We start from the raw sequence: 17,442 nt of genomic DNA on the forward strand, positions 1-17,442 counted from the left end.
GCCATAATCTCATTTTAATTATGCAATGGACTATCAACTCCCACAGCACTGACGACCTCCTCAAAACATTCCCTACTCCAGCCAGGACAGAGGGACCAAAGGAGACTTTGCTCTCAAGCTTTTAGTGTTTGTCAATGACATCCACCAAAGTTGTCCTAGTGGGATTTAAATCTGAAGACATAGCCGCAGCTTTCACGTTCCTGAAATCGCTGGGGAAAGCATGTCAACACATGGAAAAGGGACAGGAAACACTTTGGGTTAATGACAGACCTCCAGGGCACTCCAGATCCTGCTTGGTGTTATCACTGAAGTGCAGGAGCAGAGCACTGATGGCTGGACAGAGGAGAACAAGAAAACACATTCACATGTGTTTGGACACATGCAAGTAGAAGTGGCTTGATAGCAAACCCCTTTCACCCTGTTCTTCTGCAAAATTGTTACCTGCCCAACTCAAGCCATACATCTTCAAGAGTGCTTTTACAGCAGATCAGTAAACTGCCTGGCTCTAGGTACATGAAAGAAGGCAAACGTTTGTCAGATTAAACTGAATTCTAAGGGATGAAAATATAGTACCTCTCATTAGGAGACGGTCAAGAGCACAGCTGAAATATCTGATTCTCAGTCAATTGTTCTAAGATGCAGGCAGCATCAACAAGGGGGGTGGCTCTTAAAATCCTGCTGTCTGCAGCCTTATGCCAATTCACTTTTTTAGGAATAGGAATCACCATGGAAGAGGAATCGCCATGGAAGAGGAATATGCTAAAGTCCACAGATGAGATGGATGTAAAAGCAATTGTTGGCAATTATTTTTGTTTGATGTTAAACCAACAGCCTGGGATTATTTTCCTCAAAGTTTTTCCTCCAACTTCCCCCACCTCCCAGGGATGTTAGTGCTTGGTATAAATAGTTCCACATTTATTTGTGGAGGAAACACATACATCTTGTAAGTCTGCCCACCAAACCCTTGCTCCTAAAAGCTGCCTGCTGGTCGCAGAGGGATTTCAGTATTGTCCTGCTCAATTGCCTACTCTTTATTGAGGTGCCTGTAAAATACAGCAGTGTCCCACGCAATGATGCAATGACAGCCCTTGCTGTGTATCTACCACCCATTAGGGACTGTACCAAAACCACACTAATTTTACAGAGGAAATTTCTGTAGTGCTGACTGGGTTTACAGTTCAAAGTAGCAACACAGAAGGAGAGAAAAGCATCTCTCGATGGAACCTCACAGTTTCTCCTTAACAGCGATGTCCATCTTTCTGCCTAAGGCACTGGCAATGAATAAATAATAATAACAAGTCCCCCAATCAAAGATCTTTCATGTAACCTCAGGAGACCACTTCATAAAGCCATGAGAACCATGGCAACAGATCAGAAAACCATGTAAGCCTTGCATCCTGCCTGTGACAGTGACAGTTATCAGATCCTTCCGAGGAAAGTACACAAAATTCCCACACAGGCAGCTGAATTGCTCAGAGGCTGTTTTAAGCCCTCCAAAGAATTATAATGTGTTATCCACACAAAGATCTGAGGTCTTTCAAGCTTTGCCCCTTGTGTCATTCATTTCCACAAGCCAACTGCTCACTGCTAAGTTCCTGGAGTGCTTTCCAGCAAGCTGACCTGATTGCACTGATTGTTTCAGCATTCCGAAGACAACAGAAGGAAAACATCCCTGAGCCTTTTCAAGACGTTGATCACTTTATGTGCTTCTACATTACACCCCATATTTTTAGGAAGGAAAGAATCAATAACACAGACTATCTTTAAACCCACCCCTGTAAGAGGGAAGTGAAGGGCATGCATGTGAAGACAGAATGCGAGTACACTCAGGGGCTGGCTGACTGAATTGGACTAGACGTGTTCGCCAAGAGTGTCGTGTGTAAATGCACTTGCTGTCTAGTTTCATTGTGAGTCATGAATTCTCTAAAATGCAAGCAAAGAACCAGTTGCACTCACACTTACTCTGTACCCTGAGCTAAGTCTTGTTTGGTTTATTACTCCTGTGCATTCACAGACACTGTGTGTTTAGACAAACACCATTCTCCAGTAGCTGCAAGGGCCAGGAAGTAAGTCCCTGAACCACTGACCTAGGCTGATACACAGTGCAGTGTGGGTCAGACCTGTCTTTGGCAGAAAGCAAGGTTCTAGCCCTGCAGCAGTTGCCATGCTGCTTTCTCTTAGACATCAGGTAATGCCATCTATGCTTGTCTTCGGGACTGGCATCTAACCTACAAGGGAAAACCACCAAACCCCACCTCCCTAACAAGATCCACCAGTGAGCCAGAGGCATTAGGAACATCATCTGCATCTGGAATTAGAGTCGTAGAACATAGAATGGTCTGAGTTGGAAGGAACCTTAAGATCATCTAGTTCCAACCTGCCACGTTCCATCAGACCAGGTTGCTCAAAGCCCTGTCCAGCCTGGCCTTGAGCGCTGCCAGGGATGGAGCATTTACTTCTTTGGGCAACCCATTCCAGTGTCTCACCATCCTCACAGTAAAGAATTCCCTCAACTCCCACAGCAGCGAGTGTCCAGAATGCTTTAGAGGGAGTCTCAGCATCATTTAAGCAGCAGTGGTCTGTGCACAGGACAGGGGTCGTAAATAATTCCTACTTCCTATCCCGTTCCATACAATGTCCATCTACACTTAAGTCTCTGCCAGGGTACAGAGCCACAGGCTTAGCCCTCTACTTTTTCTATGCCAACAACATTTCAATGGGCTTTTGTACCACAAAGTAAATACAAAGAAACACTGCTATTGACTGCAATTTGCAATTAGGTCCTGACTAATAGGACAAGAGAGCTGAACAAACAGCAGGCCACAAATAAACACCTGCAATGACAAGCATTCTTCATCCTGCAATAAAAGGGGATCACAGAGTGTGTAAGGAAACCCCACTCTCAACTAGAAATGGCCAGTGTTATTCCATAGGAATCATGTGCTGGTTCATTTTTGCTGGCAGCATTCAGAAATGCTTTTGCCTCTTGCTGTTACAAATGGCAATTTAGACAAAGTGTTCCAGAGTGGCTGAGTGGCCTTCAAAAAGGGATAAATCCATTTAAAGAAATGGCTGAAATACTGACATATCCCAGTGTTTAATTTGCTATGGTTTGGAAAAGGAAAAGGAGAATGAATCTGGTTTCTGTCTTACACTTATTTCGAAGATTATCACCCTCATGGGTTTACAAAGTGCCATCCCAAAGTGCATTTGCAAGTTGCAAGCCGACTTCCATACCAAGTTGAACTGCAGCTGCAGGAGTGAGCATTGCAACTAACCTTGCACTTGTGGATGGAAGAACATGACCTCTGTAAGAGATGCCAGGGTTAACAGCAGTTTCAATACCCATGGTGCATGACCGGACCCTGTTTTAGATAATCCCTCACTTGGAGTTTCTTCTGACTACTCTCTTTCTGGGAGAGTGAGTACTACTGGAGAGTGACATACTGGAATGAATAAATGCTGCAGCGCACAGGATTTGCAAATGCGATGTCTTTATGCATCATCAGTGACATTAATGGAAAATAGAAAAGGCAGATTTGCTGAATCCAGGGATTGTTAACATTAAAAAAGCCCATTTCAATCAGGCCTATAAATATATAAGGTGAGACTGATGACTGCCCAGTTGGCCCATCTGAAGTCGGTTTGTGTTCAAGGCCTATTTCGTTCCGCTCCCGAGAGGCCACACCATCATAAATGTCCCAAGGAGCCACCTGAGCTTCATTATGGGCAGTCCTACACAGCTGAAAACAGAACCCTGGGGGAAAACCTGTCATGGTGTTGCCGGCAGTTTATTTGTCTGGGGCCTAAACAATGGAGTCTAGTTTCTGGACTATGAATCATAGAATGGTTTGGGTTGGAAAGGACCCTAAGATCATCTAATTCCAACCCTCCTGCTGTGAGCAGGGACTCCTCGCACTAAACCATGCCACCCAAGGCTCTGTCCAACCCGGCCTTGAACACTGACAGGGATGGGGCATTTACCACTTCTTTGGGGAACCAGTGCCAGTGCCTCAGCACCCTCACAGTAAAGAACCTCTTCCTTGTATCCAACCTGAAGTTCCCCTGTTTAAGTTTGAACCCATCACCCCTTGTCCTATCGCTGCAGTCCCTGATGAACTTGAAAACAACTAAAGAGGGTTTTAGCAAGAAAAATGTCTATGTATATTAGATTTTTGTTAGAACTTACTTTGACTTGGGCTAATGGACTATGGTCAGTAAGATTTTCCCTCCAAAACCAGGCTCCCCGCAGGCTCTGAGCAGAAGACTGGTCTTTGCTGTATAACCTTACATCAGCATACGGGAAGAACCTTGGAATGTGTGCACACACTGAAGGGAAGGGGAGAGCAGTGAGAAACTTCTTTTGAATTGCTGTAACAATGCACCATTCATGCAACTGAGACTTACTTGTGTTAACTGGAATCTAGTTCTGCAGGCTGGTAACAGCACCAAATACCATGAGGAATGTGCACTTTTGACGTAACTGATGCTCTGGAATTCATTTTCAAAGCCAGGTATCTGTGTGTCCAAATGAGTCACTCCAACCCAAGTCTCTGTGGGTCTACACATGGGAATCTCTGCAGCCCATACTGGAATGTAGTTGCTCCTGCTTGGAACACACCAGCTATTTCAGCAGCTTGGAACGGTTAAAGGCTATGGTTCCCAAAACTGCGTTCCACAAGGTAACAGCAAGTTCTCTGCAGCCAGCCACACAGCAATGGTACTTTTATAGTGGTCTGATGATAAATCACCATAAAAATGTGATTGTAAGGATGCAGAGCGGTCTGGTACACAGCCCAAAAAGTTTGAGAAGCACTGGTTTGGAAGAAAAGCCATCTGGAACTCAAGAGAGAACAATAAAGAAGCAAAATAATCACATAGACTGGTCTAGGATCCCAGCATTCTCACTACTGTGAAAACACCCTGGTACTTCCAGAGCATACTAGATACCTGCTGTACTACAACTAACACCTAGCTCTTTGCTTCATTGCAGGACAGTGTCTTCAGTGCTTCCAAGTTCCTTCACACTCTGTCAAGACTGTTTGATTTATCCAAATGATCTCTCTCTCTCAAATCATCATAGAATCACAGAGTGGTTTGTGTTGGAAGGGACCTTAAACTCATCCAGTTCCAACCTTGCCACGGCCAGGGACACCTTCCACTAGAGCAGCTTGCTCCAAGCCCCTGTGTCCAACCTGGCCTCGAACACTCACAGGGAAGAGCTTCTGCCTAACAGCTCATCTCAATCTCCCCTCTGTGAGGTTAAAACCATTCCCCCTTGTCCTGTCCTTACAGGCCTTTGTCAAAAGTCCCTTATAGCCCCTTTAGGCACTAGGAGCTGCTCTAAGGTCTTCCCAGAACCTTCTTTTCTCTCAGCTCTCTCAGCCTGTCACACCTCCTCCAACAGCAATGCTCTCAACTCCCATTTTTAACTGTTAACTTTGAAAACTCCCAGTGCGCACAGACCAAACCTGACCTCTTCATCACCTGAGCCCACATCTCTGGATGAATATTGCTGCTTGCATTTTCCACAAGACACTGTGTTGCCCTGCAGAATTGGAGGTTTGTGCTCTAGGAAAATAAGAGTGCTTCAGGTGTGGGAGGCAAGATAAAACTAAAACAATCTTGAAATAAATCTTTTAAGAGAAAACACTTACGGTTCCCCTGGGATGAAGCATATTAAATATGAAAAATGTACTATAACAGTTAGTTCTGGTTTTGCACCCCCTGTTCGTAGAAGACTGATCCAACTTCCCTTAAAATCACCTCTCCCACTCTGGGCTAACACCTTTAAATTGCACCCAATAGGAATTAGTGACAACTGTATGCATAGACCTAGAGCAGGGTACAGAGAAGACGTACAGGGCTCCTTCTGATTTAGACCATATACAAACGCTCTTATGGTCACCATACTTGAAAATTAACTGAAAACTTACAGGCTCAGCGAAAAGCAAGAATTAAAGCTAAGCAGGTTTCCTATTTACTACCAAAAACTTTCAGTGTCACTGCAGAAGCAAGGAAAATAAAAGTAAGCTACTTATGAGGTGTTGAATATAAGTACACACCACTCTTCCAGCAAGTGGTAGCCATTAGATGTCTAATAATTGCATTAAAGTAACTGTTAATGTAACTCAACTGTTCACCTCCCTCTTCCAACACCAATGTGGCGCTACTGAAAAAAGCAAAGGTGGCAAGACTTGCCCCTCTGAACCACATGAGCACGAAACACAGTGCAGATACCTCTATGTGACATTGCATAGCTGGTATTAAGAGGAAGCTGTTGTTTAAAAGCATTACACAATACCACAAAAAATCCCATCTTCCACTATAAAGAGCCTGAATGAAGTTCTGAGGTTTGAGGAACATGTGCAGGGGAAGATGGACAGGCTGTGTGAAAAGCTGTTAGGGCTCTGGGTGGAAGGATAACCACTTCTCCAAAATCTGTGGGAAATCCTTCCCCTCATTATTATAATAAATTACAGAAGCCAACACAACCTTGGCAAGAGGTGCTTGAACTACAGCCTGAGGGAAGAGGGGCCAATATCTACTTAGAGAACAGACTTGCCACAGGCAGCACAAGTGCAATTTTCTCTTGCAACAACCAGCCCGAGTACCTGCCCAGTAGAAAAGAGTTAGGACAAACCTTCCTTCAAAGCAGGAAGACGGGATGGGAAATGAACTGTTATGTTGTGGTAGTTGCCATGCAGTCTCATAAACTCAAGATATTACTGAAGACAAGCCAGTCTGGAGAGGTGCCCTGTTCTAGTGGCCTGCACTCACTTGCTCACATGTGCAACAAGAAGGCAAAGCATGACACCAGCTCAGGCCTTTCCCTCCCATCAGCAGAAGACCAGGACACCTTCCCTCCCTTCTCTGCATCTTCTCTCCCACCAGACGTGATTTACTTTGCAATCTAGGGCTGTCTGGTGGGAGTGCACACCGTAAACACCAGTTTTATGGGTCCCTGGTGCACAAGGGCACAAACACCTTCCTGTAACCTGCTCACTGTTCAAGGAAGTACTTTCATTCTTGATTGCAGAGAGATTTCCACATAGGCTTAAGTGCTGGTATGAATCAGTCCCTCACACTGCCATGGCTTCTTAGCACAGCAGATACCATTCTAGCAGACAGGAAAAAAGGACTATTGGAACCTGTAAAATACTTCAGCAGGAAATAATCAGACTCTTGGACTATCTTAACTTACCCCACCTTGATAAGTAAAAGACCTACCCTTGTCACAACATTAACCAGGGAATACTGCATGCAGAGCCCTGCTTCTTCATCTATATTGCTTAAGCTGGAGCTGTCCTACACAAACTCCCCTAGATCAGCAGCATGCTGTACATGGCTGGAGGAGTTCAGAAAACATGATACAAAATCAGGTATGGGGAAAAAAGGTTTTGCTCCTTGTTGATACAGCTTAAGGGTCTCCTGGCAAAGAAAGAGCTCCACCTTGTCCTGGCATGTCACAGATTGCCAGAGAAGTAACCTGGATTTAAGAACGCTTAGCATGGTTTGCAGAAGGGAAGATGACAGTAGTATGACCTGCTCTAGGTAGGACATGGTGGTCCAAACCATTTGCAGTCAGTAAATCAAGAACAGCAACTACAGAGTACTCTGTCTTGTCTGCTTGGGTTGGGCACCTGAGATACCAGGGCCTGGGGAGGTGTTCTTGTGTAAGAAGTCATTCACTCAAATGGAAAACCATGAATTTTAAACAAGAAAGTGTCCAGAATATGAGTTCCTCTGTTCTAGCAGGTGCAGTAGGAAGCAAAAGATGAAGATCTGATTCAGTTATGCATAACACAGATGAGGGGCAAAACAGGATCTATTCAGGTAGAAGCAGATGGTAGCAAAGAAACATGCAGCACCTGCAACTCTTATAGCATACATATGTTCAAGGTTGGCATCCAGAGCAGGTGATCTCTGTGCAGAATAAAGAAGGAATGTTAGAGCACAGGCTGTCATTATGAGCCAGGGACAAGATGATGGGAATCAAAGCGAGTTGAAAGAAATCCCTTCAATTTAGCAAGTGTGATTTATCCCATCATTGCACTCCACTGTTTCAAGTTCCCTATTCACTGCATATGCTTAGAGCACACAGGAGCTGCTAACACTTCTGCAAGGTTGCAATGTAGCATAAGGTTACATTAGGTCAGCTCAAGAGGTAGAGGAACTCAAGTGAAGGTTTTGCTTTTCATTTGAGCAGAAGTTTTAATTGGAATTGACCCTTCCAGGAAAAAGGAGCCCAGAACTAGACTTCAGAAAGTACCTGGCATTGCTAGGCTGCCTGGCAAACACAAGCTGAAAGGCCTTTGGGAGAATGCCCACCTCTCTCCACGTGAGAAGACACAAGTTCTTTCAGAGCCCCAGTTATCTATGATTATTCACCTTTAATGAGTTCTTCCGGATCCTTACATTTCCTTGCTTCCAGCCCTTATGGTATAAACCTGGTTACCAGGGTTTCCTCTAATGACATCCCTATACCTTCTGAAGACAGATACTTTCCCCCTCTGCATTTCAATGGAATTCCTGCCATTTGATGCCTCACATGGTTTTCACTTGCAGAAGCCCCAATTGGTTTATGCGCGTTCCTCTGAGCTTGAGCTGCCCAGGCTGGAAGATGAAGGTGCCCGTTAGCAAGGATCAAATCTCTGGGTCTAAGCATCAACCCAGTTGACTGCTGCATGTTCAGGAGCTGGACCACAGTTCTTGTGCTGGCTCTGCCTCAGACCTGCTGTGTGACTTTGGGCAGGTCATTTCTCCCATCTGGTTCTCTTGGTTTCCCCATCTGTAGAAAAGGGCAAGCCTCATTATGCCTCCCTATATAAACCATCCTGAGATCTTCAGAAGACAAACTGTATTGAAAGCCAGGCGCTATTACTATTAGAGCTCTGGTGTGCTAAATAGCCACTGACAAGAGGCACAAAAGCAAAATAAATCCAAGGGCAAGGAAAGCAGGCAGAGCAATAAAGCACAAAAATTGAAGAAAGAAGGAGAAAAAGAAATCTAGTGAAAACCATAACACAGCCCTGAGCACTGCTCCTTCGGTCTGAGTATATATGGAATGATAACTTCATTTTGAAGCAGTTCTACAAATCCAGCTGTTTATCTTCTCAGTCACTGTTGTTCTTCTCAGTCACTGTTGTTTTAGAGGCCTGATGTTTTGGTGAGTCCAAACTGCTGCTCCTACATAACTCCACACATGGGAAACACTTTTTGTGTGGCTTGGCTTATAAATGTATTGACTGACTACAGCTGTACAGCTCGAGCAGGCAAAGAGATGCTCTATCACCTTTGGAGATCAGCCAGGGTTATCCTTTCTCCAGCTGGGAAAGACACAAGCTCGGGTGCAGACCTGCAGGACAGCTCAGTGGGCTTAACTAATATTGTTCTAGCTGCATATGTAGTGCTTTAAAAAGCAAGATCAGCACAGAATTATAGCATCATCCAGAGAAAACCAAGGTTCTGGAATTAACATAAGTCTGTTGCCCTACAATAGTACTGAGCAAGCAGCAGTTGTGACCTGTCAGCGTGTCCTTTGCTGTCACAGTATCCTTGCTGCAGAGACTGCCCCATTCTGTTCCTTTCCATTATGGATGAGGCTGGAGTGTCCCTGTGATTTTTCCTTACTGGGAGGTCACAGTGCCCCTCTAACCAGCTTTCATTATATCTGCTGGGCAAAGAGCAGCTTGTATCTCAGGATTGATAGAAAAGATGACAAAAATTCAAATCCTGTCTTTGCAATTCCTAAGAAAGCAGTCACCTTTGCTTTCAGAGAGCAGCAGAAGCTGAGAGTGTGTGAATTGGCTTTTGAATGCTTGAAGTGAGACAGCTGTGCCTGCAAAGAATGGGTTATAGTCTGAATGCAGGATCATCCACTGCCTTTGGTGGGTTGCTTTTCCCCTTGCTGTTTGAGTTTGCAGCACCATCTCTTGCCTAAAATTGTGTGCAGCCTTGATTTGTCTTATTTTTTAAAGCCTGTTGAATAAGTGATAAGAACTGCCAGTGAATACTACATTTCACTCCTCATTAACATTGTAAATTCATTTAGGACTCATTTAAATGCAGGATTAACAACCTGAGGACTAATCCACTCTTTATTCAAAGGACATAGTGAGGAGGAGCAGCCTTTTGTCTCGCATCATTCAGTCAGTTTTCAGGACCATCTCTTGGGAGGAGAATGATATTTCTGTCTCTGCTCGCAAAGGAACTGTTCAAGGTTAAGGCAGAGGTCTGGGAGACATCAGTCCTGGTCCCAGCTCTACTGCAGGCTTCTTCTGCAGCCTTGGTCAAACACTTCTACACCGCATCCATTACCCCAGATTTGCACATCCAGAGAGGTCAGGCTTAGAGAACAGACAAAAGATTAAAAGTAGCATTTATACAGTGGTTCAGGGCAGTGTCTTTTATTTCACCAGGGTTCAGGGTACACGTGTCATGGGCCAGCTGCCAACACAGAAACTTGATAAGCTGAAGTAATACATTTAATAAGTTTCCAGTTATGTACCCCTACCCTTACTTATGGGAAATGATGTTTTATTTTGTGAGCACTCTTTTCCTCTGACGCAACTGGGATTAATGCATCATTATCCATATTGTAGGAGCAAAATCAAGCCCTCAGTTTGCAGATGAGCAAAAAAAACCCAACCAGGAGAAAGTGTTGCTTTTCTTAAAGCAACAGTTACCCGTTCCTAAACCCTCAGCAGACTCAGCAGCAATCTTGCGGTACCTCACAGTGATGCTGTTTGCAGATGCCCTGTATGTTTGCTAAAGAAATAAATCACATTTCTTGCAATTAACAAATGAAATGCCCTGTTGGAGCTCAGCTCTTACTTGCTGTCAGTAAATCAAAGGATTTTAATCCACTGAGGGGAATGAAGGTGAAATATATGCTTTGGCAAGTGTCATTTTCCACCAGAATATTTTCTTGAAGGCACTCTGTGTCTAATGATACATTGAGGACTTGTTCCTCTGAGTACAATAAATAAATACAACTAATTGCTGTAGAAAAGAGGCTGACAGACAACCATGGCCACTTTGGGCCTAACTGATTTGTGCTCTTTATACTCAGTAACACTTGTAAAGCTCAAGCTTTCTGTTCTGGACACATGCAGCAGACATCAGCTTAGCTGAACTCTGCCATCCACCAAGGAGAGCATTTTTAAAGCTCTAATACAAACTGTTGTTAAGTGTTTGTATTGCAGCATTACCAAGAAACTGTAGCCACACATGAGGACCCTGCTGTAACACAGGTTGCAGCAAATAAAAAGGAGGAGACACTGCAGTGATTCACATAGCTTGAAATCAAAGGTCAAGTGTGCATTCAGAACATTCTCACCTCTGGTGTGATCATAAAGAATGAATGATTATATACACTTTATTGTTGGCTACAGTTCCACAGACAAGCTCCTGACAGGCGCTTGGTATCCACTGTGATGGCATGAGGAAAAAAGCATGGAAAAAATGTTTTTCTGGCACACTATTTCTAATCCTAGTTGAATTCTAATTTTGTTCAGAGATATAACTGATCCAGTGTGGTTCCCTCAGACAGATGACAGTGACAAGACAACCACAGCACCACAAATCTATGACTTCAACTAATAAATCTGTAGGAAGTTTCCAAACCAGGCTTCTCTACCCTAAGAACCTGCATTTGCTCTCTGCCTAGTCCTTTCAACTCTCCATTAACACCAAGTGCGCTGTCACAACTACATGAGACTGCTCCTCAATGTCATCCAATCCCGTCTGTTGACAAAGGGACTCCTCTAAATCACCTCAGGTCTAGAGTCCAGTAAGCTGGGGTTTGCCCAGGGGTTGTACAGCTGTCTGCAGGTGTCTGCAACATTCAAACGGCTCCTACATTAAAAGGACATCACAATTGCAATAATCTATCTTAAACACAAGGAGAGAAATGTCTGAAGCTAACAGCACCAAAATCAAAGGGATATTGTTAATCCATGAGCTCCATGAATGCAGTGATTGCCTGCATGAATGCCTGCCCTGCAGTTCTCATCCTCAGGTACTTGTCCTGATGAGTTTTACATTTCCATGCGGCATTGTACTCCCAATTACTGTACATTCAGCAGATTCTCTCTAGAGCACATGAAGGGCACCATACATCACACTTCTTATCAACTACAGAAAGTTAGAAGTGAGGACAGGATCTTGCTGTTGGTTTATCATGAGTTTTCTGACATAGATGATGCAGCGACTCCTATTTGAATGTAGTTGTCATAAATAGGTTGGCTTGCCTTTGGGCCATCCTGAGCCCTGATTTCCTGCCCACCAGCAAAACCCCTCATGTTCATGCATCTTCCTAAGAGCATATTTCACAGCCAATGTACCCAAGGGCCATAGCTGAAGAAATCTGAGAGCACCCTTCTGAGAAGAGGAAGGTTACAAAAACCAGCAAGAAAAAAAAACCCTCTTACCTGTTTGTAACAAGCCAGCCCCACTGTCTTTGACTCCAAAGTGCTGCTGGATGTCTAGTAACACACCTACAAGGAAAACAGAGAAAAGAACCTCAGTGCCTTCAGCCTTTGAAAAGCATACAACTTCTGTGAAGCATGAGCAAAGCTTCAAAGTCCACTAGTTTGGACACATAATGTCTAAAGTTTGCACATTGGCTTCTTTTCTATCCATGTAATGGGCTACTACAATAAAAGCTGATACAGCATCATGCAAAGAGTTTGGGAATTGAATCGTGGTGCATAAGCAACTGGTCTTCCCTTTCTACTTAAGTTCTCTTTTGGTTTGTTTTCTGCAGAATCCAGATTCCTCCTCTTCTTTTACAGACATACAGAGAAACTGATTCTGTGCTTCAGATGGTTCCACAAGATAAACTGAATCCAAGACAAGTTCTAACAGATCTCCGTTGGGAGGAGATATGACACAGAGATAGCAGCAATGATAGAAGTTTCACATTTAGGTAGGGTTCTCATTTCCAAAACAAATTGTAGAAAATATAAATTGTAGAATAAACAAAATGTAGAAAATACATTTAAACAGCTTAGTAAAGGTAGGTGAGTGACCAAGTGTCACTTTTAGTTTAAAGTAACTACCAGCAGAACCCAAACCAACCTTGCCTCTTCCCTGAGCTCCTGATATATCAATTGACATAAGCAAAATGAGCAGGTTTTGTAGTATTTACATGTTCAGCTGGATTTAGCACTGGGGTATCAAATACATTCATCCATATAATGTCATTTAGGCCACTGTATTCCTCAAAACACCAGAACCCCCATTCTCCAGCTCTACTGAGCATCTATAAAAGTTCACCTCCAGTTCAAAGCCTGATCTGAGGCTTTTTCCAAAGTGATTCTTCTCATCACTGCAGGCCACAGGGATCAACCAAGCAGCAACCTGAACTCATGCACCATAAATATCTTAGCTTTTGGGTCTGCTAGGATCACATTAAATGACAAACTCAAAGAGATACAAGGCCTCGAGATAACTATTCCCAGAAGACACCTGGGAAAATGCCAAGGAAACAGATGTAAATTAAAGGTACTAAAGACAAAACAGATACAGAGAAGGAAGGAAAAGCAAGAAAGCTCATTTGTTCTGTTCTGTACTGCTTGTACATCACCATTTACACAAGGCAGCATTCAGGTGGGCTTTAGATCACCAATGCCTGCCCAGTAACATTAGTTCAACCTCCTACAATGATCCCCAGAAGGCTCTGGGTGGGGAAGGGTGTGAATCTTATCAATGTGTGTCAATACCTGACAGGAAGAGGGTAAAGAAGACAGAGGTGCCCAGTGAAAATAAGCAAAGGGCACAAAATGAATCCAAAAACACAGCAGCTGTACCATGCTCCAGAGAGGATGGCAACTGATAGAAAACCGTACTCTGAAGTTGGTGCAGAGACTACCTTGATGTTGGTTTCACGGTAGAAACCTCTGCTGAAGTGAGCACTAAGCAAGATTCAGGCCTTCTGAACCACCAAGTGCTCAAGGGGCATGAGCAAGCCAAGAGCAGAACCTCACCTATGCAAGAAGCAAAATGGCACATCCAACCGTCTACCCCAGGACACCAAAGGGTCTGATTTGCTGATGGGAAAAGGGGGATTAAGAGCTGTAGCCCTGCCTTATTAAAGCTGTCAGAGGAGGGAGATGCTCTGAGCAGCACGCTTGGACCAGATTATCTCCACAGGTCTCTTCCAGTCCCAACTACACTGGGATTCTGTGCTCCTCATCCCATGATAGAACACACATACACACCTAGAGCTCCCTCCACCACCCTGAAAGGTGCCTGCCCTGCCTACAGCAGCGTATTCCCAGCCATGCCAGCATGTCAGAGGCACAGTAAAGCACCAAAGTTACGAAGAGCAAGAGCCTGGGATGGGATGGAAAACATAGCCTCAGAAAGAAGATGTGGGGGGGGATTTGCATCAGAAACCAGAACAGCAAGCGAAGGAATTATAATAGTGCTACACAGTAAAGCAGAGGAGGTCTTCCAGCTCATTACAAAGAAATTATCTGTCCAGTGACCATGGTTTGACAGTTCTGTAATGCTTTTTCCACCATGGACCATAATGTGTTTTACAAGCCTGAACTACTGTAGCCACAAATGAAATAACATTTAGGACACTGAAGTGCAGCCACCTTGGCTTAAGCCTCCAACTTTATTCTGGTGATGGAGAGGGAAGTGGGTTCTGTGGATAGTCAATGCAACAGGACAATACAGAACCACAATTACAAGTCCTGTGTGAGCCTGGAAGCAGGTCTCAGATGATTAAGGGAGATCTGCATGTCTAATTGGCACAGCTTTCCTACTCCAAGTCTAGTTTATATTCTCTTTGGTCTACAGGTGTTTTGATACAGGATTTAGAGCATTAAAATTAGAGGCAGCAGCAAGCAGCTGATGCAACGCATCTCTGAAGTGATAGGAGTTTCTCTCTCCTGTGGCAGTTTTCCTGCTCAGCATGCTCACAGGGGAACACACTCCTGCCCTCTTATATTTGCTCAGCTTTGTTTCCACCTCACCATAGCAATGACTCAGCCCAAACTTCAATAAGATTTAAGGATACAATTAAGCAATGATAGACTAGGGGAGAGAATACAGGGAAATGATAGAGCTTTTGACTTTCCCTTCTGCTTGTAGATGATGGGAAGGCAGAAAGAGCTGGAGCCAGGCTCCAGACGATGATCATGCTGCTTGCACAGATGTGCTCCCAGGTGTCTCACAAAACTGATGCAACCCAAGAAAGAGAAGCCACCACATGTGGCTGACAAGGTCTTCCTTGGATTAAAGCTTGTACCTGTGTTCCAGGAGGATCTCAAAATAGCTATGAGCAACTAATAGGCACCACTGCTCCCAAGACAGCCTCTCAGCAGGCCTGGTAGCCATTTGGGATGTGTTCATGACTACATGGCACTCCTTAGTGCTATCACCTGTTATTTCTTAGGAACATTTGGCATTTTCAGGACTGAATAAACACACAGGAAACACGGTGCCAACCTTCCAAGGTATCTTCCTAGCTGAACCAGGCAATGTTAATGCTAATGCAGAGCTTGAGATGAAACATAGGCAGCACCTAGCCAGAAGTGCTGATCAAGATGGGCACAGAGACAGGGCTTACTGGGAAACCCAGACAGAGTAATGACTGGTTACTTCAGTCAACCCAGACAGAAGAATGACTACTTACTTCAGCCCTATCTAGGTTACTTTACTAGGCCAGCCAAGCTAGTGTCTAAGGACCTGACAAAGCCACCAAGGATTTTTGAGGACACTGGGCACAAAGAGTACTTTTAAGAGCAATTTGGAGGACAAAAGGTCTTTGGGTGTGGAGTGTTAGATAGGGAGGGAATGTCAAGTAAATGGGGATGAGGAGCGTAGTTGACCTCATCCACTCACAGTGTCAGAGGGTTTCTAGGATTTAGCGCAGCATCCAGAGCACCGTTGCTATTTTTAACTGCCATTTCACAAACAGTGAATATAAAAGACCTGATTCTGAGGCTTTTGGAATGCAGGTCCACATTTAACAGCCTAAGTTAACTCTATTTAGGGGAGATTTGGGGAATTTTCCTGGAAATGTGTGGTTCAGGCTTCAAACAGGAAAGTAGGTGCTTGCCTAGGTGGACTCTGTGTTCCTGACCAGAGCTATAACAAAACAACAGCTACAGGACTGAAAGGTCATCTGATATGGGGTAAAAAGATGCTCTAAACAGAAGGTCATCTTAGTACAGGTGTTTCTTGTGTTAACTATCATTTACCGAACTACACGGCAGATTTAGTGTGCAAAATGCCTTGGTTATCTTTCATATTTAAATGAAACGGGCTTTTCATCTATATGTATATAGGAGTAAAGAGTCGCCAGGGTAAGAAACAGTGTTCAGAAGCTAAGCCACAATGAACTCACTATTTCAAAGCAAAAAGACATTAGCGCTTCTCTGGGAGAGCCCCATTTTCCACTCAGTGAAACATCATGATTTGATTTCAAATATAGGGTTAGCCTGTGCACAGGGTGCAAAGCTACACAATCAAAGCCTCAGGTTTCCAGGCTTGCATCACTAATGCCAGGGCACGTTCATTAAATGCTGCAATACCACTGCCCAACAGAACTACTTAAAGAGCACATGCATTTTTAATGGTATCTTTTAATGGGAAAGAATTATGGTGCTTGGAAAGAACCAGCACACAACTTTCTACATGCTGCAGGCTGGGCACTGACCGCAGTCATGTCTGCCCCCAGCACCCTCTCCACTGCCCCACTGCAGCCCTGGATTTGCACCTCTCTTTGGGGAATCCTCAAAGGAGATGGAGGACAACCCAGACTCACACTCTTTACTCCCAAAGAGCCAGAGCAAACCCTGTGGGGGGTTGGAACTAGATGATCTTAAGGTCCTTTCCAACCCTAGTTATTCTATGATCTCTTTTCCCTCTGTTACCCGCTGCCACCTACTTGGGTTCCTTATCAAGGAATTTCCTTCCCAGGCTATGCTCCCTGTTTCTTCCAGGACCAGCTCCCTCAGGGGAAGGTAACTAGCAGGGTAGCCAACCCCTGACCTGCTAGCCACTGAAGGCACAAGCCACCTTCCTACCACCAGGCTCTTCCTCATGCCTGCAGCCATATTCAACCTGCTTCAAATAACGCATTAAGGAGGCAGAGGAGTGGTGAACACACCTGTCTGTTCAGAGCCACGGGTAAAGATTAGGTGGAAAGGAGTTTATTCTGAGGTCTCTGTGATGGTATCTGCACTGCAACCCCAAGGTGTGACTGCACTTCACACACAGCTCCCTGAGCTTCAAATGAGCTGGCTTCAGCTCAGCCACCCACTGGCTCTTAAACACCAACTTCACCGTTTGGACCCTATTTAAATACCCAGCTGCAGAAAACCACCATGGTAGCTCTGCTATTTGTCCCTCCAGATAAATTCCCACTGATACAGAACTAGCAAGACTAGAACTAAAACGCAGTGCTGCCTTCTCTGGATT

At 44.4% G+C, this 17,442-nt stretch overlaps 1 protein-coding gene across 5 annotated transcripts in view; it reads right to left on the reverse strand.

Annotated features, from left to right (window-relative positions):
- Positions 1–17,442, reverse strand: part of SPNS2 (SPNS lysolipid transporter 2, sphingosine-1-phosphate) — a 126,095-nt gene that overhangs the window by 77,812 nt on the left and 30,841 nt on the right. For all 5 annotated transcript variants that reach the window (XR_008972318.1, XM_057410726.1, XM_057410727.1 and 2 more), the window contains exon 2: positions 12,435–12,500. Coding sequence is in view for 4 of the 5 variants with exons in the window: in XM_057410726.1 (XP_057266709.1) it covers positions 12,435–12,500 (66 nt within the window). In the remaining variant the exon portion in view is untranslated. The remainder of the gene's footprint in view (positions 1–12,434; positions 12,501–17,442) is intronic.

This window comes from Pezoporus wallicus, unplaced genomic scaffold (assembly GCF_028554395.1).
Source record: "Pezoporus wallicus isolate ANWC-B61680 ecotype Strahan unplaced genomic scaffold, APGP_CSIRO_Pwel_v1 contig_8705, whole genome shotgun sequence".
Lineage (NCBI taxonomy): Eukaryota > Metazoa > Chordata > Aves > Psittaciformes > Psittacidae > Pezoporus > Pezoporus wallicus.